The 24,955-nt window shown below is 40.6% G+C and overlaps 1 protein-coding gene across 3 annotated transcripts in view; it reads left to right on the top strand.

The window, feature by feature from the left end:
• LOC126267588 (lipase 3-like) overlaps positions 1-24,955 on the top strand; it is a 164,376-nt gene that overhangs the window by 104,400 nt on the left and 35,021 nt on the right. For 2 of the 3 annotated variants that reach the window (XM_049972888.1, XM_049972887.1), the window contains exons 5-7: positions 11,292-11,450; positions 15,956-16,040; positions 24,360-24,505. In XM_049972888.1, coding sequence (XP_049828845.1) covers positions 11,292-11,450; positions 15,956-16,040; positions 24,360-24,505 — 390 coding nt within the window. The remainder of the gene's footprint in view (positions 1-11,291; positions 11,451-15,955; positions 16,041-24,359; positions 24,506-24,955) is intronic. The other variant, XM_049972889.1, reaches the window with a different exon arrangement.

Genomic DNA, 24,955 nt, shown 5'->3' with positions numbered 1-24,955 from the left:
GACAGTCGTGTACCCAGCTTCGTCTTTGAGGACACCACTGCAGGCGCTACTGTCTGTCAAGGGTAACCGCAGCCATGGTCTCCGAACTGATAGTCCATGCTGCTGCAAAACGTCGTCGAACTGTTCGTGCAGATGGTTGTTGTCTTGCAAACGTCCCCATCTGCTGATTCCGGGATCGAGAAGTGCCTGCACGATCCGTTACAGCCGTGCGGATAAGATGCCTGTCATGTAGACTGCTAGTGATACGAGACCGTTGGGATCCAGCAAGGCGTTCCGTATTACGCTCCTCAACCCACCGATTCCATATTCTGCTAACAGTCATTGGATCTCGACCAACGTGAGCAGCAATGTCGCTATACGATAAACCGCTATCGCGATGGGCTACAATCCGACCTTTATCAAAGTCGGAAACGTGATGGTACGCATTTCCCCTCCTTACACGAGGCATCACAACAACGTTTCACCAGGCAACGCCGGTCAACTGCTGTTTGTGTATGAGAAATCGGTGGGAAACTTCCCTCATGTCAGCACGTTGTAGGTGCCGCCACCGGCGCCAACCTTGTGTGAATGCTCTGGAAAGCTAATCATTCGCATGTCACAGCATCTTCTTCCTGTCGGTTAAATTTCGCGTGTGTAGCAGGTCATCTTCGTGGTGTAGCAATTTTAATAGCCAGTAGTGTATGACAGCAATCGTAGCTTATCACAATGTTCAATTATATAAGTTTTTATGAATGAAAAAGCACATGATATAGCTGTAATATTTGCAAATTATATATTGCAGCCATCAGTTGTCCTTCTTCAATTTTCTGTGCAGATCTAGATTTCGGGTAGAAGCTAGCCATTCTCAATGCGCTATTATTTTCGCTCAGTGCATGTAATTCCCTGTCAGTCGGGCTTCATCCGCAGTTCATTGATGATGATAGTTTTAACATTCTGCAATATTTATTATTTTACGAACTGGTTTCCAGTTGAAGACGCGTGGCTTCGAATTTTTGTAGAATCAAAAATTTTGATCTAGATACATCTAAAGATTATCTCAATTGGTTTTCGAACATTACATTCGTTTATATTTGGTTTAGGACTAAAATGGAAGGCATTATTTCAGTAAAATGCGATATAATTCTGTCTGACTTAGATAAACTACGTGATACTTTAAATAATAAATTACGTGAAAAATCACAACCGTTCTGAGAGTACAAATGTGTCAACTATTTTATCTAAACTAACAGGTTTACATCGCTTTTTATTGACTGGAAGACTACCATCAGAGTTCTTACACATTTCATGCAGCACTTTTGTGAACTTCCCTGACTTCATAATTACATTTTCTTTATTTATGACTCAGTTCATCGACATTTTTTGAACAGTCCTATCAGATATCCCGAATGGTTCTTGCATGCATAAAAAAACTTAAGGGAATACTTTACCTGACGCAGTTATAGTATTATGTGCTGTGAAGGAATGGTTAATCGCATTCAAATTGGTTTCTACTCCTCGCTCCACAAGGGATCTATTGTCCAGTGCATGGTATTGGCAGCTGCTTTGATAGGAATTAATTATATAGTCGAGATCAAACTTATGGATGAGTCTTTCGTCAGCATTTGGAATCCTTCTGCAGTTGCTAATACTTCTTCCGTCATTGAGAACATTTTGCAACTGTCCAAATTCTTTGAATTTTAACTACTAACCACAAATAATATAGAAATTTGAAGAAGTGTTCTGTAATCATTGATCCATACAATTAACACACCTTATAGTCACTATGTGAAACAATTTCTCTAGTTCAGCACTAAATAAAATATTAACAGCTATTATCTCTGAAAACTATCACTACTTACATTCACCTTCTTTAAAATCTTCAATACTAAAAAACTCCTACAGCCACACATATTTATCTGTGACCTGAGGGTGGTATAAAAGCCGAAACGAAAACCTGTTTGTAAAATAACAAATACTGTAATAAAAGTATTGCAACAAATCCAGTTTTATAAGACCATCATCGGACAAATATTCTTGGTAAAAATGAGTAAAATATTCTTAGAGGTCAAAGGACTTGAATACAATACCCATACTAAAATAATATTAATGTGTGCCTGATATACCCTTGGTGTTGGCAGTAGTAGTCTTCTGCTGTCACCAAGGGCAATCAGTTGTACATTAATATTATTTTAATTTTAGTATTGTATTCAAGTCCTTTGACCTATAATAATGTTTATAACTCTTTTTCACAAAGTAAAAATGATCTGATGGTGGTCTTATATAGAAAACGAAACCAGTCACCAAATAAACAACTCACATGTGATCAAGACTGTGTTTATTGAAATAATTTTGCTGTAGTTTTATCGATCATAATTTTTCATGGACAACGGTGCAGAAAATTCTTAATAAATATTGTTGATCATCACGTGAGTACCATGCGTTTTTTCATTCATAATGTATGAAACATTCTATTGAGAACCAAAGAAGAGTCAATTAATCCAATATTAATTTTTTGTGGATTACCTGTGATCTACACCCCTAGTACAGTGGCTCAGCGTATTTGGTCAGAAGGCTGGCAGCTCTCTGTAGTACAAAAACTGAGTGAAGTATTCAATGATGAGCTTGAAGTGGTGTCTTGTGATGTCCGTGGAGGCCAAATGACGAGAAAAATGAGGCTACCCACCTTTGACTAGTAATCAAAATATCCTCAGTCCCAGGTTAGAAACCCACCACTGCTTAAATTTTGGATACAGAAAAATCATCAACGGCAGGTCAAGACTTCCGGCATTAGAAGTTATTCTCATTCTCCCAATGGCCTTGCCCCTATAAGGCTAAGGAATCAGCAATGGCCAATGGCATGAAGATGCAGAAGGCAAAAGTAACTGCTGCATTAAGGACTCGTAATGTGTGTCCACAGAACATGTGGCTTATAATTGAAGAAGTGTTATGATGATCTTCCTATTACCAAAGGATTCACAACTAGTCGCCCGTTAGTAGTATATTGTCAAGACTTCTGGACCAAAGTGCATATCGGATTAAAAATTCCAGAATGCAAACCAAGATTTTAAATTTGGAGTATCCACCAACCAAACCTCATCTGCCTATACTGAAAAAACGAAATTCGAGTTTTCTCATCAGAAAATTTACAAACTCAATAAATTATCAAAACTAGACATGATTGTCTTAATAGGAATTGTGCGAACGTTCATTAAATAAAAATATGGCGTTTCAGTCTTTGGTCCCTATTCTTTATTTTCAATGACCGGTTTCGGGTTATCTGTCCATCTTCGGATCATATATTGTAGTTACAGAGTAACTTGTCAGCAAAGAACAATCGGTTCGCTGTCATAACTCCATCACAGCGAACCGATTGTTCTTTACTGACAAGTTACTCTGTAACTGCAGTATATGATCTGAACATGGGCAGCTAACCCGAAACCAGTTATTGAAAATAAAGAATAGCGATCAAAGACTGAAACGCCATATTTTTATTCAATAAATTATATTCTTTTTAAGTAAAAACCATCAAATCTCATCTGCCTATACTGAAAAAACGAATTCTCATTTCCTTATTTAAAAATTTACAAATCTAACAAATTTTATTCTTTATCAGTAATACCCATTAAATCTCATATAGGTAATAAAATCACTTCACTTTACTTTCAGCTACCCAGTTTCGGGTACTTTTTATCTTTTTCTACTTTTTTCCTTGTTTAAATTCTAGCTACTTTTACACAGATCTAGTAAATTTTTTCCTCTATAAATGGAAGCTGAAATTAAATCGTGTGCTACAAACAAACAAAATATTCTGTAAGATAACTGCTTAGAAATAAAGTAAAACAAACCAATATGAGATTTAGCTCATAGTTACTTACAGAAAATTTCAATAATAATAATTATGTTACAAATATTAATGATATTATCTATACAAAGGGAGATCATAAATTAAAAGAATTTAAGCCTATTACAGAACCATTTTTCGATGATGTTATTATTATAAGAATAACAGATTTTATATATTGTAAAGGTGGCATTAAACATGGAAAATTTCTTCTAAAAAGGGAAACATGTGGTGGTTTTAACAGTATTTAAATATCTAGATTTTCTAAATTTAATTTGGCAAGACCTGGAGTTAAAGCAAAAATTCCATATTTATTAGATGTCAATACACAAACAACTAAAGCTACTAAAAAAATTATTAATAAAGACATAAAAATTATAAAACAAAAATATAAAAACCTTTTGCTATTTCTTACAAAACGGTATTAGGAGATATTAAATTAACTACACTTTTAATAGAACTACCAGAAATTTTGGAAGAGCTTATTATAAAGTTAATAGGTAACCAGTTAAAACCAAAAGCAGATCAAACAAATTTAACAAATTTTTTTTCTGTCTTTTTCATTTTCTGTTCCTGTTTTATTTGCATTCCTGTTAAGTTTTTCGTATTTTTACTACCTCAACAGATATATTGCAAGAGTTTATTGTAAATAAGACAACAACTATTTTGTAGTGTGTCTCTTAATTTTTACCACATTTTAGGCAGTGGAAGAGAGTAAAAAGGAGCTTTCTCGAAATATTTGCAGTTATTTGTTATTAGTCCTAAATGCCAATCTGTTAATGGATCGAATTCTTTTTCTTTTTGGAAATATGGGTTAAAATAGTTATAGATTGTTGCTTCTAGCCTTAGAAATCCATTTTCTTTCACTATTTTTGAAGCAAATGTTTTCTTTTACCTACTTTCTGGACAATTTAAGAAATTTGTAATATGGTTACCAAGTTGCTTGTGAACTGCAGGACTCGATAACTGGCAAGTAGTTTGTTAACTCCAGGACTTGTAAATTGGCAAATAAATTTAGTGTATAATTTTACTCTAGAATTACAATTAATCCAAGTCAAACAGTCTTTTCCAACAGAATGATCATTGAAACTTCCTGGCAGATTAAAATTGTGTGTCGGACCCAGACTCAAACTTGGGACCTTTGCCTTTCGCGGGCAAATGCTCTACCAACTGAGCTACCCAAGCACGACTCACGCCCTGTCCTCACAGCTTCACTTCCGCCAGTACCTCGTCTCCTACATTCCAAACTTTACAGAAGCTCTCCTGCGAACCTTGCACAACTAGCACTCCTGAAAGAAAGAATATTGCGCAGACATGGCTTTGCCACAGCCTGGGGGATGTTTCCAGAATGAGATTTTCACTCTGCAACGGAGTGTGCGTTGATATGAAACTCCCTGGATGATTAAAACTGTGTGCCCGACTCGAACTCGGGACCTTTGCCTTCCGCGATCAAGTACTTTACCAACTGAAACTAATTGAGTTCTGCAAAACTTTCAGATGGTAATAGCGAATATTATGCTCGAGAATCGTAAGAGGAGGTAAAAAACTTGTAAAAGGTCGGGAGACATAGAAAGATTTCAGTTAGGTTATATCATGGTCAAGCAGAGAGTTCGAAATCACATAATGGATTGGAAGGCTTACGTAGGAGCGGATACAGACTTAGATTACAATTTAGCAGTGAAGAAGAGTTGCCTGAAGTTTAAGAGATTAGTCAGGAAGAATCGATGTAAGAAAAGTGGAATAGGAAGTATTAAGGAATGAAGAGATAGACTTGAGGTTGTAGATATTGTAATAATGAATAAGCAGCGTTGAAGAGGAATAGATATCTCAAAATAGGACAATCACAGAAGTTGGAAAGAAAACGTAGGTACCAGGATGGTAACTGCGAGGAAACCATGGGTACCATAAGTAATATTTCCGTTGCTCGACGAAAGGACATAAAAGCTCAAAGAAATTCAGAAATACAGAAATACAAGTCACTTAGAAATGAAATGAACAGAAAGTGCAGGAAGCTAAGGCGAAATGGCTACTTTAAAAAAATGAAGAACTCGAAAAGCAAAAGATTGTTGGAAGGACTGACTCAGCATAAAGAAAAGTCAAAACAACCTTTGATGAAATTAAAAATAACGCCGGTAACATTATGAATTCAATGAGAATTCCTCTGTTAAATACAAAAGCGAAAGCAGATAGGAGGAAATAGTACATTGAAGACCTTTATGAGGGGGAGAACAAGTCTAATAACGTGTTGCAGGAAGAAACTGGAGTCGACAGGGTAGGGATAGGGGAACCAGTACTAGAATCAGGATTTAGAAGATCTTTGGAAGACTTAAAATCAAAGGAACAAAAGGGGCAGATAACATTCCAAGGAAATTTATAAAATCGTTGGGGGAGTGGTAATAACACGATTATTTGATACAGGTGTGTCGAATTTATGAGTCTGGCGATATACCGTCAGACTTACATCTTTCACACAATTCTCAAGATTGGAAGAGCTGACAAGTGCGAGAATCATCGCACAATCAGTTTAAGGGCTCATGAATTCATGTTGCTGACAAGAATAATATACAGAAGAGTGGAAAAGAAAACTGAGGATGTGCTAGATGACGATCAGTTTGGCTTGAGGAAAGGTAAAGGCACTAGAAAGGCAGTTCTGAAGTTGTGTTTGATAATGGAAGCAAGATTGAAGAAAAATCAGGACACGTTCATAGGATTTGCCTACCTGGAAGAAGCGTCCTAAAATGTCGAACGGTGCAAGATGCTCGAAATTCTGAGAAATATGGGAGTAAGCTTTAGGTAAATGGTTCAAATGGTTCTGAGCACTATGGGACTTAACTTCAAAGGTCATCAGTCCCCTAGAACATAGAACTACTTACACCTAACTAACCTAAGGGCATTACACACATCCATGACCGAGGCAGGATTCGAACCTGCGACCGGAGCGGTCGCACGGTTCCAGACTGTAGCGCCTAGAACCGCTCGGCCACCCAAGCCGGCCTTTAGGTAAAGGCAGATAATATACAATATGTATAAATACGAAGAGGGAGCAACAGCACTGACAGACAAGGATGAAGTGCTCTGTTTAAAATGGGTATAAGGCCGGAATGTAGTCTTTCGCCCCTACTATTCAATCAGTACGTCGTAAAAGCGGTGAACAGAAGTGAAATAAAGATTCAAGAGTGGGATTAAAATTGGAGGTAAAAGGACATCAATGATGAGATTTACTGATAACATTACTACCCTTAATGAAAGTGAAAATGAATTACATGATCTTTTGAATAGAACGAAGTGTCTAGTGAGTACAGGATACGAATTGAGAGGAAAACTAAGACAGTCGAAAGTAATGAAAAGTAGCAGAAATAAGTACGGCGAGTAAGTTAACATCAGAATTAGGGATCACGAAGTAGACAAAATTAAGTAGTTCTGCTACCTAGGTGTCAATAAAATCTCTGATGGAGCAAGGAGGGCATAAAATGCAGATGAACACCGGCAAAATGGACATTTCTGGACAAGAGAAGTCTACTTTTATCAAAATAGGCCTTACTTTATTTGAGAAATAAATTTCTGAGAATGTGCATTTCGAACGTATCATTTGTGGTAGAGAAACATGGACTTTGGGTCAACCGGTACAAGAGAAGATCGATGCATTTGAGATGTGGTGTTACAGACGAGTCTTGACACTCAGGTGGACTGACGAGGTAAATTGATGAGCTTCAGCGAGGAAACGAATATGTGGAAAACAGTGACAAGAAGAAGTGAGCGGGTAATAGCACACCTGTTAAGACATTAAGCATTAACTTGTATGTCACTAGAGGGAACTGTAGAGGGTTAGAACATTACAGATAGACAGGGATTGGAATACACCCAGAAAATAACTGAGGTCATAGGGGGCAAGTGCTGCTCTGAGATGAAGAGTCTGGCACAAGAGAGGAACTCGTGGTGGACCACTACAAACCAGTCAGAAGAATGTTGATTCAATTTTTTTTTTAACTTAAGAAAGTCTCTGTATGAGTTCTAATTTCGTTGGTGGCAACAAAATTACTGTACGGTTAGGCCTAAATGGCGGTTTTGTAAATTTTCTCTATAGTGTTTTGCGAAAAGAACATCTTCTTATATGGAAGGATTCCCATTTGAGTTTCCGGAGCGTTTCCGCAATAATTATTTTAGATAACTTGGTTGTAGATGAAACAGAGATCTACTGCAAATTATCACTTAATGAAACAGTCAAGTCTGTAATATTTGTGTTTTGATCGAACCTAGCAATAATAAACGTAGTAGCATACCTCTGAATTGCTTCGATGTATTCCTTTAATCCGACTTGGTGGGGATTACAAACACTCAAACAGTACTCAATAATGCATCGCACAGGTGTGCTGCACGTGGTAATATTTACAGACGATGTCCACTTTTCTAAAATTCTCCCATTAAACTGAAGTAGAGCATTCGTCTACAACGGACCTTATGTACTCGTCCCATTTCATATCGCTTTGCATCGTTGCGCCAAGATACTTAAACAGCATACCACTTATCCTATATTCGAACACTGCACGACTGTTTTTCCTAACAAACAGAATCAACTTACATTTTTCTATATTTGGAGCAAGCTGCCATTCATTACTGCAAAGAGAAATCATATATCCTCCTACGGCAGGGCCGGCCAGAAATTCTGCACGCCTTCGGTGCTCCTGCACATGTGCAACTTCCGGGTCACAGCGTGCTCGCCGCAGCCGTCAGCGTTCAAGTAGTGCATGTTTCTACCCACAGATGTCGCTTTATCCACCTGCTGGGATACTCTGTACCGGCGCACTCTAGTGCTCTTTCCACAGCTTGCAAGCCAACCGTGGGAAGGTATTTCACGTATTAAACATTTAAAATAGTGTCACAGTCTACTCATTGACGCGTCCACTTTTATGTTAACAGTTTAACCCAGTAAGACAAGTAATACAGTTAACAACCGTGGGTTTGGCAACTTGACTGACGGCACGTAAATACGCGTAATGTTTTTGATCTAGTATTTAAGAAAGAGAGCACTTAGTGACTTCTAACGAAACTTATTCATGGCTTCAAATAACATTAAACTAATGTAAGGTCTCCTATAACTAAATCTCGGTGCCCTCAGTTACACCCACATAATTTCTGTCTCACTGACCTCTGAACAGAATGATAACCGCAGACTTCTCGATCACCACCTGTTATTTCAATACCATTATTGCTACATCTTTCATTAGTTCCGTCTGAAATCTGCATAATAACCGACAATTAGATGAATGTTACGTTTTTTCGACTTCAGCTGAGCGTAGCCCTTCACACATTAAAAAAAACAATAAATGTAAGTATACGTTGGAACAATCGGTTTAATGACCAACTTTCCTGATAATAATGTAACATGGAGCAGAATGAGGCACTAAAGCACAGTTAGTAAACAATAATTTTTAATTACGAAAGGAATAAATCCAAACACGTTTATCACTGGACATGAGAAATAATAATCGACTTGATGTGTCTCATCCATTTTCTTAAGGACATTTAATTTTGCTTGCCATTCTTCACTCTTGAGTACACTACAATCGTCTTTGTGATATGTATTGTAGTGTCTTTCAATTGAAAACTTACCGTGGCCGCCTCTTATTCGGCGGCATAGCAAACAATGTGAGTTTTCACCAACGGCTACAAAAAAGAATTGCAGTTCTCAGTCATATTTAAACGACTGAGAACATAGATCTCCCGTCCTTTGCTTTTTCACAGTACCTGCCATTTCTCAGTACTTCTCTGTTAAGGTTACGATTACCAGGGGTAAACGAGACTGGGTATGTTGCGCTCTTGCTTGTACCACATAAACAGGGAAGTGGAGCCGCTGCCGTTCCTTTAGGACACATGTCTAATAACAGATGTCGCTGTCGCGGACGTGCGCACACTTGCAGCACTTCCCCACTTCTGCACACTGCAGTGTGCAGCGTTTGGCCGGCCCTGTCCTACAGTCTCTCAACGAAAACACTTATCCTCACATTACAGCGTCCCCAGCTTACAGTCGAAGGTTGCTGCACGTCCTATCCTTCAGGTAGTTTATATGTACAGAGAATTAGAGAGGCCGTATCACACTTCGGTGAGTCACTCCTTGACTTACGGGCGTAGTGGAGTTCGAAGGTCCGTCTTCCACCCAGATTTCGGTTTTTCATGGTCTGCATGAATGAATTAAAGATTGTGATCTCTCTGGTGCTCTCTTCGTAAGTGATTAAAGGTGTGCTCCTCGGGGTTCAACGGAAACAACATCTCAGCGAAACACCTGAAAGTACACTATTAACCGATTAGACTCTTTTTCTGATGTGCACAGCCGGTATAGTCCGGATTAATCCGGACATGTCCTTAGCTCTTTGTCCGGGGTCCGGGCGGATTTTTACGGTGTCCGGCCTTTTTGCAAAGTTGAGCTTAATACAGTTAAATTTACAATTCGTCCCATTCTATTGCTCTTTTCTTAAACACTTTAACTATTGGCACAGCCTTCGCGATAAACAAGCACGAAGACCGTGTTAGTAGGTGGTACCAGGACCATCGATGTTATCGTTGATCGACCTATAAGCGAATGCAAATATCGATTATTTGAAATTTTCGTTTCGTATCTTAGCTTTGTATTGGATTGGCTTCCTGTAGTGTACGTTTGATTCGTGAGTGTAATTTTTAACCGAGTGAGTTACGTAAAATATTTGGCTATGCCTAAACGAAAGTGTACATTTTCTGATGTCCTTTCCTGCAAATATCCGGCTTTCAAGAAAGTGAGAAATAAATTTGAAGCGCAATGTAAGATATGTGGAGCTGGAACGTACGTCTCAGTGGCCAATGAAGGTAAGAAATAACTCGACAGATTAACAGTCATGGTTTTATTTAATTGTTTCATAGTCATTCAATTTATTTGTATTTGGAAGCTTAAAGTGCAGTTTACATGTCATCCGCTGCTTGAATTGCAGATGTTGGTAGGGTGCCTCGAATGAAGGGAGGTGAAGGGTCTTACGTTTTTCGCTTTGTAAACAATTCCGTGTTGTTGACATAAAAAAACAATTGACGCCACACTGTCACCACAATCGTTGTTTTTAATTTTTCTTTTATATATTGCTCAATTAACCACCACCTGACCATCAGTAACAATGAACTGCTAGTTTTACCGGTAATTCCCGGCAGTCACGTGACTTGTCCAAAGCTCACGGGTGGTATCCTCATCTGCAGTTGACCCGTTTGATGTGTCCTCTTTTTTCTTCCTCTCTCCTGCTTTTTGAAGTTTTTAAACAATTGCATCTGGTCACCCTATCCATAGGTAAGCCTGAATCCTAAACGTAACGACTCGTTGTTGGCGGGACGTTAAATCCTGGACTTCATTCCTTCCTTAACCTTTCCTTACCTCAAAATTTCGCTCGTCCATTTAGAATTGGAGTACTATTTGCGCTATTGGAGAGTAGGCTATCCTGTGTCGTGTCTGTTCCAGATGGCGATGGAGAGAGTGAATAAGTTCGAGCTGCTCCCCCGCACGCCTAGAATGGCGCGCCTGTTCGAGTCTTTTTGTTCGCCACGTGCCGTCACGCACAGCTACTGCGTCGCCCTCTTCTCCTACATCATGGGATATGACCTGCCGCAACTGGACCAGGTGACCGCCGCCCTCAGTATCTAAGTTCTGTATAAGTGATGGTATTCATACTGTCTCTGACGTCGATCAGTTGTAGAATTTTGGAACACGTATTATGTTCGAGTATAATGACTTTTCTGGAAACTAGAAATCTACTCTGTAGGAATCAGCATAGGTTTCGAAAAAGAGGGTCGTGTGAAAACCAGCTCGCGCTATTCGTCCATGAGACTCAGAGGGCCATAGACACGGGTTCACAGGTAGATGCCGTGTTTCTTGACTTCCGCAAGGCGTTCGATACAGTTCCCCACAGTCGTTTAATGAACAAAGTAAGAGCATATGGACCATCAGACCAGTTGTGGTGGTGGTGGTTGTTGGGATGTTTAAGGGGGACTAAACAGCTAAGGTCATCAGTCCCCCAGACCAATTGTGTGATTGGATTGAAAAGTTCGTGATAACAGAACGCAGCATGTCATTCTCAAAGGAGAGAAGTCTTCCGAAGTAAGAGTGATTTCAGGTGTGCCGCAAGGGAGTGTCATAGTACCGTGCTATTCACAATATACATAAATGACCTTGTGGATAACATCGGAAGTTCACAGAAGCTTTTTGCAGATGATGCTGTGGTATATCGAGAGGTTGTAACAATGGAAAATTGTACTGAAATGCAGAAGGATCTGCAGCGAATTGCCGCATGGTGCAGAGAATGGCAATTCAATCTCAATGTATACAAGTGTAATGTGCTGTGAATACATAGAAAGAAAGATCCCTTATCATTTAGCTACAAAATAGCAGGTCAGCAACTGGAAGCAGTTAATTCCATAAATTATCTGGGAGTACGCATTAGGAGTGATTTAAAATGGGATGATCATATAAAGTTGATCGTCGGTAAAACAGATGCCAGACTGAGATTCATTGGAAGAATCCTAAGGGAATGCAATCCGAAAACAAAGGAAGTAGGTTACAGTACGCTTGTTCGCCCCTTGCTTGAATACTGCTCTGCAGTGTGGGATCCGTAAAAGATAGGGTTGATAGAAGAGATAGAGAAGATCCAACGGAGAGCAGCGCGCTTCGTTACAGGATCATTTAGTAATCGCGAAAGCGTTACGGAGATGATAGATAAACTCCAGTGGAAGACTCTGCAGGAGAGACGCTCAGTAGCTCGGTACGGGCTTTTGTTAAAGTTCCGAGAACATACCTTCACCGAAGAGTCAAGCAGTATATTGCTCCCTCCTACGTATATCTCACGAAGAGACCATGAGGATAAAATCAGAGGGATTAGAGTCCACACAGAGGCATACCGACAATCCTTCTTTCCACGAACAATACGAGACTGGAATAGAAGAGAGAACCGATAGAGGTACTCAAGGTACCCTCCGCCACACATGGAAATGTATTTAAACGTCGGTTCTCGCTAATAGGCACGATATTGTTTCGCTGCTTCTGAAGATTTTATTTGGCACATCTTCGTTTATCACTTTAGTCACACACGCAAACAATAACTCTGTATGGACCTGAACTACACTGACAAAATTTCTGAGGGTGTTCAGGCATATATCCCGAGCAGAGTTACGCCCTACCAAAACAACGATTCGTTAGCACAGGTAGCATTGCTAGAGAAAGAAACATAAACACATCTGTGAGAGCGAAACTGGGAGCCAACGACTTCTAGTTGTTTTTTGTTTGTCTGTTTTGTACATAATTAGAACCGCACATCGTTCAGTGTTAGTCCGTTGTGTATTTTATATCCTTACAAAATGTAAATTGCACTTATATGTAATAGAGCTTTGTTGAGCGCATGACTTCTTCGCTTTTATGCAACCAAAGACATTACTTTTGATGCAAGTACAGTTTACATGCGCAAACATAAAAGAATCAATATAATTATTGTTGATATTTAGTAGTCAACAGAATGTTCTTCGCCGTAATCGAAGCAAAGAGTTTCTTGTTATTGTTGTTAAGTGGACAATACGTGTTGCATGTAAGCTCGACGAAGTACTGAAACGATGTTTGATGTGCACGTTTCTGTAGTGCATGCGAGGCCATGTTCAAAAATATAATCCTGAAAACGAATTGTTCTTGCTGTCTGTTCTGAGCTTACATTTACCTCCACATACGTATTTTACTAGCCATTTCACGCCAACATTAACATGGTTCAAATGGTTCAAATGGCTCTGAGCACTATGGGACTCAACTGCTGTGGTCATTAGTCCCCTAGAACTTAGAACTACTTAAACCTAACTAACCTAGGGACATCACACACATCCATGCCCAAGGCAGGATTCGAACCTGCGACCGTAGCAGTCGCACGGTTCCGGACTGCGCGCCTAGAACCGCGAGACCACCGCGGCCGGCCATTAACATGACTGTCCTGTTCCATTCACATGTATAGAGAGCGGCAACAGACTGCCTACACTCCTCGTTGTGCACCTTGCGTCTCATATTTCTTTCGCTGAGCCTTTTTCTACTTTCTTATTTTTTGTTTTGCTTCTGAACTGTTTTCTGTCCTCAGTTTCTTCTTCCGAAATTTTCAATTGTTGCAGGTCTTGTTGTGTTTCTTTATCCAGCTGGTCTTTAATTTTCTTGCATTAACGTTGTTCAAAAGATTGTTAGTAAGTTCGTTTTCATCCATCCTACGTAGGTCTCCGTAGAACTGAAGGCGTCTTTTCCTAAATTCTTATGTGATGTTGTATACGTGTCCACGGAATTCTTAAGTTAAATCTCGGAGGACAGCACCGCAGATTTTTCTAAGAATTTTGCACTCTTGTTTCCGTATCTCATGAATTTTTGTCAGCCCTCTAGTTACTGATGTTTCTCCTGCATACAACGTTTGTGGTAAAACAGCTGTGCTGCAGTCTCGTGCTTTAGTATTACATGAAGTTGGGTTTTTGTTGTAGAGAGTCCTATCAGTTTCTGCGTCTTTGGCAGTTTGAATACTATTTCTGTCTTGGGGATTTTATTCAGTCACGTAGCTTAGATGGTTTCTCCTAAGTACCTGAAGTGAGTGATGTGCTACGTTTATCCACACTGTGTTTTCAGTCGGAGATTTCCGCCTGATTTTGTGTCAACAAACTGAGTTTCTTCGCAGGAAATTTGGAGCACGGTTTTACAGGATATTTGCAGATTTTTATGTAGTTTATCTAGTGCTAGTTTGATTTCATCTTTGTCCTTCATTAATATAGCCAGGTATCTGCAGAGGTCAAGCATTTCACCATTACTTTCTCCTTTCTCTTTTCCTATCGGGACACATTTGACATGTTTTCTCCGTTCTCTAATTTTTCCAGTACCATGTTGAACAAGGCGATAATGCGTCTCCTTATCAGACTCACGTGTGAATTTCGAATGAGTCTAGGCTGTCTCCAATGAATTTCACTTTTTAGATACTTCCAGATAAGGTCTCCTTGATGATGACTTTGGTCTTTCTTTGGAACTTCTAATTCTTCTAGGCTATTGAACAGCTTTTGTCACTCAGTAGAATCGTAAGCATTTTTGAAATCCACAAACGTGACTATATTGTTACGGCATCGTCTGACATTTAGTATTGTTTCAATGTGCCACATTTATTCAATACACGATCTCCCTTTTCTGAACTCCATCTGATGCTCACCAATCTGAGGGACCGCTTACGGCTCAAGTCGGTTCGACAAAGCTTTATAGATAATTTTATAAATCACTGTAAAAAGTGAGATTCCTCTGTAATTTTTTCGGATGTTTTGTCTCATTTCTTATATCAAAATCACATCGCTTCTGTAAGCAGTGACTTTTGTGCAACGCAGGCTAAATTATTACAATTAAGGTGGCTATACGTCCCGGAAATCCGGATTTTTCCCTGACTGTTAAGTGGTATAAATAATATCCTTTCCGGCTGGGTAAACATCCCAGTTTTTTTATAAAGCAATCCCTTTACATAGCTCTCAAGGAAACGCAATTTAAAGGCCCGCCCGATCTCTTCAAACTACGGTTAATAATTATCGAATATAAAAAGGGGGTACTGTTATTCAGAAGCTGTATGTCAAAAGAACACTGCTCCGACTTGCTGAAAACAGTCCAAGTTTATTTCTCCCATCCTGTTGACAATGCTAACGTAGAAAGAGTCTTTTCACTAACTGGACTGAAGACAGAAACAAGTTACATTTGGCTTCAGTTTGGGCTATTCTTGACATCCAATATAGTATGTCAATTCTGGGTTGTTCTGAATGCTGCACGTTCCATATATTAATATCTTGACTCTGTACAGTCATCACAAAAGCGCAATTATTACTGGAAAAAAATTGTAGTGCATGCTAAAGCATTTCACATTAAAACTATGCCACATATATTTGTGTTACTTATTTCATGGACAGTGTGCTATTTTTAATTACTAATAAGCGTTTGTCCCGGTTTTGTAGAAGATAATTGAGGCAACCCGAATTGCAGTACACGTACAACGTGTAGGATTGAAATGTGTTCAAAAGGAAACTAAATAGGTTACATAGTTGAGTAGTTACGAAGTTCATATGACGCTTTACCTAACAATTTCTCTTTTCCTATAGGATAGACTGCCGTCCATACTGACGCACATCTTGTCGGGCACGTCGACACGTACGCTCATCCACTTCGTGCAGAATCACAAGGCTGGTGAGTTATGCGCTAGCTAAGCAGAGTGCCTACACAATCACGAAGTGATTTCATTTGTTACAGATCATCTTCAGTACATAAAATGTTGCACCAATTATTCAAGATATGTGTTATCAAAAACAAACAGTTACTTAGTGACGTTGTCGATGGATTCAAACTTTACACCGACATTTATATAAAAATATTTCAAACCAGTAGGAAGTGCATGGGGAAGTGTACTTATCAATAGAGCGCGTATCAGAGTTCCGTCCCGTGCCATTCGCTTTTGGGTCTTAGGAAGAGTGAGTGCTTGAACATCTTTGTGTGTGCGGTAACCAATGTTAGCTGTTGTTGTGGTCTTCAGTCCTGAGACTGGTTTGACGCAGATCTCCATGCCACTCTATCCTCTGCAAGCTTCTTCATCTCCCAGTACCTACTGCAACCCACATCCTTCTGAATCTGTTTAGTGTATTCCTTTCTTCATCTCCCTCTACGATTTTTACCCTCCACGCTGCCCTCCAATACTAAATTGGTGATCCCTTGATGCCTCAGAACATATCCTACCAACCGAACCCTTCTTCTAGTCAAGTTGTGCCACAAACTCCTCTTCTCCCCAATTCTATTCAATACCTCCTCATTAGTCATGTGATATACCCATCTAAACTTCAGCATTCTTCTGCAGCACCACATTTCGAAAGCTTCTATTATCTTCTTGTCCAAACTATTTACCATCCATGTTTCACTTCCATACATGGCCACACTCCATACAAAGACTTTCAGAAACGACTTCCTGACAAATCTATACTCGATGTTAACAAGTTTCTCTTCTTCAGAAACGCTTTCCTTGCCATTGCCAGTCTACATTTTATATCCTCTCTACTTCGACCATCATCAGCTATTTTGCTCCCCAAATAGAAAAACTCCTTTATTACTTTAAGTGTCTCATTTCCCAATCTAATTCCATTAGCATCACCAGATTTAATTCGACTACATTCCATTATCCTCGTTATGCTTTTGTTGATGTTCATCTTATATTTTCCTTTCAAGACACTGTACATTCCGTTCAGCTGCTCTTCCAGGTTCTTTGCTGTCTCTAATATAATTACAATGTCATCAGCAAACCTCAAAGTTTTTATTTCTTCTCCATGGATTTTAATTCCTACTCCGAAGTTTTCTTTTGTTTCCTTTACTGCTTGCTCAATATACAGATAAAATAACATCGGGGAGAGGCTACAACCCTGTCTCACTCCCTTCCCAACCACTGCTTCCCTTTCATGCCCCTCGACTGTTATAACTGCCATCTGGTTTCTGTACAATTTGTAAATAGCCTTTCGGTCCCTGTATTTTACCCCTGCCACGTTCAGAATTTGAGAGTATTCCAGTTAAACAATGTCAAAAGCTTTCTCTAAGTCTACAAATGCTAGAAACGTAGGTTTGCCTTTCCTTAATCTATTTTCTAAGATAAGTCGTAGGGTCAGTATTGCCTCACGTGTTCCAGTATTTCTACAGAATCCAAACTGATCTTCCCTGAGGTCTGCATCTACCAGTTTTTCCATTCGTCTGTAAAGAATTCGCATTAGTATTTTGAAGCCGTGGCTTATTAAACTGATAGGTAATTTTCACATCTGTCAACACCTGCTTTCTTTGGGATTGGAATTATTATATTCTTCTTGAAGTCTGAGGGTATTTCGCCTGTCTCATACATCTTACACACCAGATGGTTTTCGTCACCGCTCGCTGTCCCAAGGATGTCTGTAGGCCTAATGGACTGTTCTCTACTCCCGGGGCCTTGTTTCGACTTAGGTCTTTCAGTGCTCTGTCAAACTCTTCACGCAGTATCATATCTCCCATTTCATCTCCATCTACATCCTCTTCCATTTCCATAATATTGTCCTCAAGTAAATCGCCCTTGTAAAGACCCTCTATATACTCCTTCCACCTTTCTGCTTTCCCTTCTTTGCTTAGAACTGGGTTTCCATCTGAGCTCTTGATATTCATACAAGTGTTCTCTTTTCTCCAAAGGTCTCTTTAATCTTCCAGTAGGCAGTATCTATCTTACCCTAGTGAGATAAGCCTCTACATCCTTACACTTGTCCTCTAGCCATCCCTGCTTAGCCATTTTGCACTTCCTGTCACTCTCATTTTTGATACGTTTGTATTCCTTTTTGCCTGCTTCATTTACAGCATTTTTATATTTTCTCCTTTCATCAATTAAATTCAGTATTTCTTCTGTTATCCAAGGATTTCTATAAAAGCGATAAATAGGAAGCTGCAGTATATTTACAGATGCCTCACTTAATCTGATTCCTGGAACTTTAAAGGTACCTCCCGCTGTGTACTTGGTGTCCATTTCCAAGTATCTGCCAGTTTATTTGAGCATTCCTTGACACTTTCCACGATTCAGTCAAAAATGTGAGTATTCGCGGAGCCTTTCTTTGTACATGTTCCATACACCGTGTTAGAGCTAGTTGGTATGGATCACGCATACTTTAGCAATAGTCTAGGGGCCGTGCGGTCTCGGGCGCCTTGCCACAGTTCGCGCGGTTTCCCCCGTTGGAGGTTCGAGTCCTCCCTCGGGAATGGGTGTGTCTGTGTTGTCCTTAGCATAAGTTAGTTTAAGTAGTGTGTAAGCCTAGGGACCATGACCTCAACAGTTTGGTACCGTAGAAACTTACGACAAATTTCCAAAATTTCGAATACTCTATGGTGGTTCGTAACAGTGTTTTGTAAGCAATCTGCTTTGGCTACATTTTCCCAATATGTCAAAGAACCGGAGTCTGCCATCGGCTTTACTATGATGGAATCTGTTGGACCGTTTCATTTCATATTCCTACAAACTGTTACACCCAAGTGGTAGTATGAGTTCACTGGTTCCAATTGCGATGCATTGAGATTGTGATTATAGGATACTACGATTTAGCTTTTTGTGAATTGCATATATTTTTTTGTAAAATTTCTGATCATTTAAAGCGACCTGTCAATTTTTGCACTATTTGGAAATCTCATCAAAATTTGTGTCCTCGTGCAGTTATTTTCACACACTACTTTATTTTAAATAATTATATGATGTGCCGAAAGCATGAGATTACTACTGATAATGTCCACCAGGTTTTTAATATAGCACACAAACATCAAGGGTCCCGTAACACTTCGCTGGGACAGACCTGAAGTTACTGCTACATCTGTCAGCTTCCCATTCAGTTACAACATTCTGCATCCTCTTCGCCAAGAAATGTCCTCACCCGGTAGCTGAGTGGTCAGCGTGACAAATGTCATATCTCGGGGCCCAGGTTCGAGTCCCGGCTGAGTCGGAGATTTTCTTCGCTCAGGGAGTGGGTCTTGTGTTGTCCCGATCATCATCACCACCATCGACGCGCAACTCGCCGAAGTGGCGTCAAATCGAAAGACTTGCACCCGGCGAACGGTCTACCCGACGGGAGGCCATAGCCACACGAAATTTTATTTACCAACAAATCTTCAGTTCGTAACGTTTAAGCTATATTCCTGGAAGCAGAAGTATCAACTGTAAAGAATTTTTTTTCTTGGAAAGCCGTGAAAGAAGAGAGAATTTTAATATCTAGAGAGAAATCACGGAGGGAACTGAATTTTGGGCTCACTTCTCTTCACATACACTGATGAGCCATGACATTATGACCGCTGCCGACCACGACGTTGGATGTCGTAACACAAGTATGTAAGTGGAGCAGACGCACACAGGGGATAACCATAGCAAAGATATGGGCTGAAAATGGGGAAATTCCTTGAGATAAGCGACATTAACAAAGGCCAGATTATTATTATGCACAGCCTGTGAATGAGTATCTTCAGAGAAACTGGTCGAATGTTCACGTGCTACCGTCGTGAGCATCTACGGAAAGAGGTAGGGCAGTGGAACTATCACCAGGCGCTAAATGGTTGGATGCCCATAACTCTTCACAGAACGTGTGGTTCGGAGGCTTGTCTGTTCTGTAAAGTGGGGCAGATGGTGATCTGTGGCATTTCTCCGGAAAGAGAACAGTACTGGTTCACGCACAAATGATTCTTAGCATACCGTTCATTGTACGTTGTTCAACATGGAGCTCCACAGCAGACCACCGCTACGTGTTCACATGTTGACCCGACGACATCGTCAATTACGATTGCAGTTGGCACGGGACATCGGGATTCGCCGTCGATCAATGGAAACGTATCAGCTCTTCGGGTGAATGACATAATTTTTGCTACATTGCATCTATGGTCGTCTGCACAAACGCCGTCATAGAGGTGCAGCGCGCCAGTGACCGAGCGGTTCTAGGCGCTTCAGTTCGGAACCGCGCTGCTGCTACGGTTGCAGGTTCGAATCCTGCCTCGGGCATGGTTGTGTGTGATCTCCTTAGGTTAGTTAGGTTTAAATAGTCCTAAGTCTTAGGGGACTGTTGACCTCAGATATTATGTCCAATAGTGCTTAGAGACATTTGAACAATTTGAACGCCAGCGACGCAGGCTAGTGGGAGCACTGTTAGGCTGTAGGAGACATTCTGCTGCACTTCCTTGGGATCTGTGATAGTTGTCGAAGACACGCTGACAGCTGCGAATCACCTGCATCCCTTCATGTTTAATGTCTTCCCCGACGCTTATGTCATCTTTTAGCAGTATAACTGCCCGTTTCTCGGAGCCAGAAGCGCGCTGTAGTGGTTTGAGGAGCATTGTAGTGAATTCAGGTCGATGTCTCGGTGACCAAATTCGCCTGATGTAAATCCTGTGGAACGCATCTGCGTCGCTATCGGGTGCCATCCCCGCGTACTCAGATCAGCAGCCCGTTGTTTACGCAAATTACATGACCTGTGTGTAGACATTAAATGCCACATACATCCATAAACCTAGCAACATACAGTTGGATCCCTGATACGCAAAATCAGTGGTCTATTTCGTTCCAAAGACAGACAAACAAACTATGAAGTAGGTGGTCATAATGTTTTGGCTCATCAGTGTATATGTGTGAACTACCTTCCACTTAACCTTCGTCACACGGAACTGGTACTTTTTTCAGATGGTGCCAGCGTTACAATAAAACCCTATAGAGAAAAAGCAACAGAACAGATAGTTAACGATGTTTTTAGAGAATTATTAAGTAGCTCCCTGAAAAACGACTCTCCCTTAATTTTAAGAACACGCACTAGATTCAGTTCTGGACAACAAATAGTTATGCCAACAGTTGATGTAGCATATGAGCAGGAATCAATAAACCGGGTACAACGCTTCTGCCGTTTGTTTGTACGTATTGATGAAAACTTGAAATGAAAGACGAATATTTTTGAGCTGCCTAGACACTTAGATGAGCTACTTTTCTCTTCGTATAATTACTAGTCTTGGAAACCAACGAATCTACCCTCCTCAGGTTTTTTTCAGATTTTCACTTAATAATGTCTAACGGAATAATTTTTTTGGCTACCTTATCACTTACAAGGAAAGTACTGTTTACACAAAAGTGAGCAGTAAGAGTAATATGTGGTGTTCATCCACGGTTTTCATGTAGGAATCTCTTCAAGGAATTAGTCGTTTTAACTGCGCCACCACAAAACCAACATTCGGCAATGAAATTCATCATAAATAATCCATCACAAATAATGGTTCAAATGGCTCTGAGCACTATGGGACTTAACATCTATGGTCATCAGTCCCCTAGAACTTAGAACTACTTAAACCTAACTAACCTAAGGACATCACACAATACCCAGCCATCACGAGGCAGAGAAAATCCCTGACCCCGCCGGTAATCGAACTAATCCATCACAATTTGAGAAGAATACTGAGATCCATGCCAACAATAGTAGAGGAAAAATCAGCGTTATTACCTTTGTCCAATGCCATAAAATGTGAGAGATAGCGAGACAACTTTTAAGTCTAACCTAAAATGATTTCTTCTGGACAGTCCTTCTATTTCATGGACGAATTTTCATTTACAGACTGGTAACAGGTATAAAACATCCTAGGTTTGAAGTGCAGTTGCGTGGCTAGGACTAAAAAAAATGCTGGTTAATGTTAGCACTAATCACGCACACATATCATGCCCCTTTTTAGATGTTTTCCATAAAAGAAACGCTCAAATAATCTAAGGAACATGTAACTAACTACAATATACAATATTCCCTGTACTACAGCTTGATGTGGGAGCCACAAAACAATAGAAGAACCTCATTCTCAGTCCTGTTATCAATCTGTGATTGTAGATCGAGGTGGTGACTTTTTATGGCTGTGATTCAGCATACGATTTGCAGGTGCACTCTTTTGTCGATTAATAGGCTTTCCGACACCTATCACTGGGTGTCATCGTCGATCTCTGTTAGAACCAGCTCGCACACTAACGTATCTCCACAGAGTTGTAGGCAACGAAGCCAAGTCCTAATTGCGCTGTTCTCTAGGAGGAGGTTCCAAACTCTATCAGTTCTGACTGACTAAATTGACGGAATTTACTACTTCCCCTGGAAATTGTATTGCCTGTCACTCCTCATAGATTCGTTTACAACCACCCTAAATGGGAGGAGAAAATGAAATGAAACGCTATTACTTTGCAGTCCCTCTGCCCCGCTGTATCCTCTCCTTAATAGAAGGTGGCCCACAAATATTGCCACTAATCCTCGATGTTATGCACACTGGCACTGATACGGAGTTGACGTCCGAAGTGGTCCCACACATGTTTCAGCGGCGACAAAAGTGGGATTCCTGCTTGCCACGGGAATACCTCATCATCATTCAGATAATACATAGAGACGCGTGCCGCGTGTGTATGAGCATTGTTCTGTTGAAATACGGCACCACGATACTGTCGCATGAGGGGCAACGCATGAGGGCCTGCGATGTACGCGACATACCATTCTGTCGTCAGAGTTCCTTCAATCACTGCCAGCCGTGGTCTTGCTTCCATTATCAACAGCAATGTCAGTACTCCCACTCTGGTGCCTTTATCTTTCCTAAACCCAAACTGGTCATCATATAACTCTTACGGGACTTGGTAGATTAATCTGCCACGAGTAATGAGTATGATGGGCAAACATATGTTAGGCGCACTACGAATCTAGTGGTGTGGACATGTTGGGAATGTGGGTCTCACGGGGAGCGTGCAAGGGATAAGTCCCTGCGGGTGCACTATCCTCTGTGCCCTCTGTGGCTCAGATGGATAGAGCGTTTGCCATTTAAGCAGGAGATCCCGGTTTCGAATTCCGGGCGGGGCACACATTTTCAACATGTCGCCAATGAAGTATATCAACCCCTGCTTGCAGTTAGGGTCTCCATTTAATTATCATTTCATTCCAGCAAAGCTGTTCTTTCGGGAACAGATACTATCGTCGTATATATCTAATATAACATTAGTTTTCATTTCAATTCTTCTGTATATTATTCTTGTCAGCGATTTGGATGCATGAGCTCTTATTCTGATTGTGCGAAAATTCTAGCACTTGTCAGCTCTTTCAATCTTCGGAATTGTGTGGATGATATTTTTCGAAAGTCATATGGTTTATAGCCAGACTCATACATTCTAGACACCAATGTAACAGCCGTTTTGTTGCCATTTCCCCCAGTGATTTTAGAAATTGCGATGGAATGTTACCTATCCCTTCTGCCTTATTTGATAGTAAGTCTTCCAACGCTCTTTTAAATTCTGATTCTAATACTGGATCCGCTATCTCTTTTAGCCGACTGCTGTTTCTTCCCTGCCACGTCATCAGACGAGTGTCGGCCGTTGTGGCCGAGCGTTTCTAGACGCTTCAGTCTGGAACCGCGCGACCGCTACGGTCGCAGGTTCGAATCCTGCCTCGGACACGTATGTGTGTGATGTCCTTAGGTTATTTAGATTGAAGTAGTTCTAAGTTCTAGGGGACTGACGACCTCAGATGTTAAGTCCCGTAGTGCTCAGAGCCATTTGAACCATTTCATCAGACAAGACTTCCCCTCATAGAGGCCTAAATTTTTCTCTTCCCAGCTACCTGCTCTCTCCTTGCATTTAGCAGTGGAGTTGACATTGCAGTCTTAATGTTACCATCCTTGCTTTTCATTTCACGGAAGGTCGTTTTTACTTTTCTATATGCTTAGCAGGTCTTCCGACAATTACTTCTTTCTCGATTTCTTCACATTTTTCTTGCAGCCAATTCACCTTAACTTCCCTGAACTTCCTATCTATTTTATTCCTAAGCTTCTACCCGCACTTTAATTTGCTAATTTCCTTTAATGCTTGCTAAATATACAGACCGAATACGACCCTGTTCCACTCCCTTCACAACTCGTGCCCCCTTCTATGTGCTTCGGCTTCTTCAACTGCAGCCTGGTTTATGCAGAAGCTGCAGACAGCCTTTCGCTTTGCAGACGAATTCCGCGCGTTCGACCACGGGCCTGAGGGCAACGTGCGCTTCTACAACCAGAGCACGCCGCCCCGCTTCGACCTACGCCACTACGACTCCACGCCCGTAGCCGTCTTCTACGCCGACAATGACTACGCTGTCACCTTCAAGGTCAGTCTGCGCACCGAACCTCTCCCTGCTGCACACCTTAGAGGCAACAGCAGCTCACACGGCAGATCGGTTTTTGTAAACCCTGAAGCACATTGCCATTTAACGCTAGATTACAAAACCCATGTAAAATTTACTACTGCAGCTGATTGAAACCTGGTTGCTAGGTACTCAGAGAGCGCAAAGGATAAGGTAACGATTGTGGATGAGACCGTAAACAGTTACTGTGAATTGCACAATCAAACACACAACTTTATTTTTCCAAGAACCACTTACTTACACATTCCTTTAAAAGATCACAATTAGACAATACGGCTGAAGGCCTAGTTAAAGAAAACTTGAGATGTTTTCCGGGCTGAAGCCCGAAAAACACACCAAAGACAAGAACGGCTGAAGGCCTGGCATAGTACTCAAAAGCAACTAAAAATAGAAGGTAACAATTAAAAAAAACAT

The sequence above is a fragment of the Schistocerca gregaria genome, chromosome 4 (genome assembly GCF_023897955.1).
Source record: "Schistocerca gregaria isolate iqSchGreg1 chromosome 4, iqSchGreg1.2, whole genome shotgun sequence".
NCBI lineage: Eukaryota > Metazoa > Arthropoda > Insecta > Orthoptera > Acrididae > Schistocerca > Schistocerca gregaria.
This window is presented reverse-complemented; position numbering and strand designations above follow the sequence as displayed.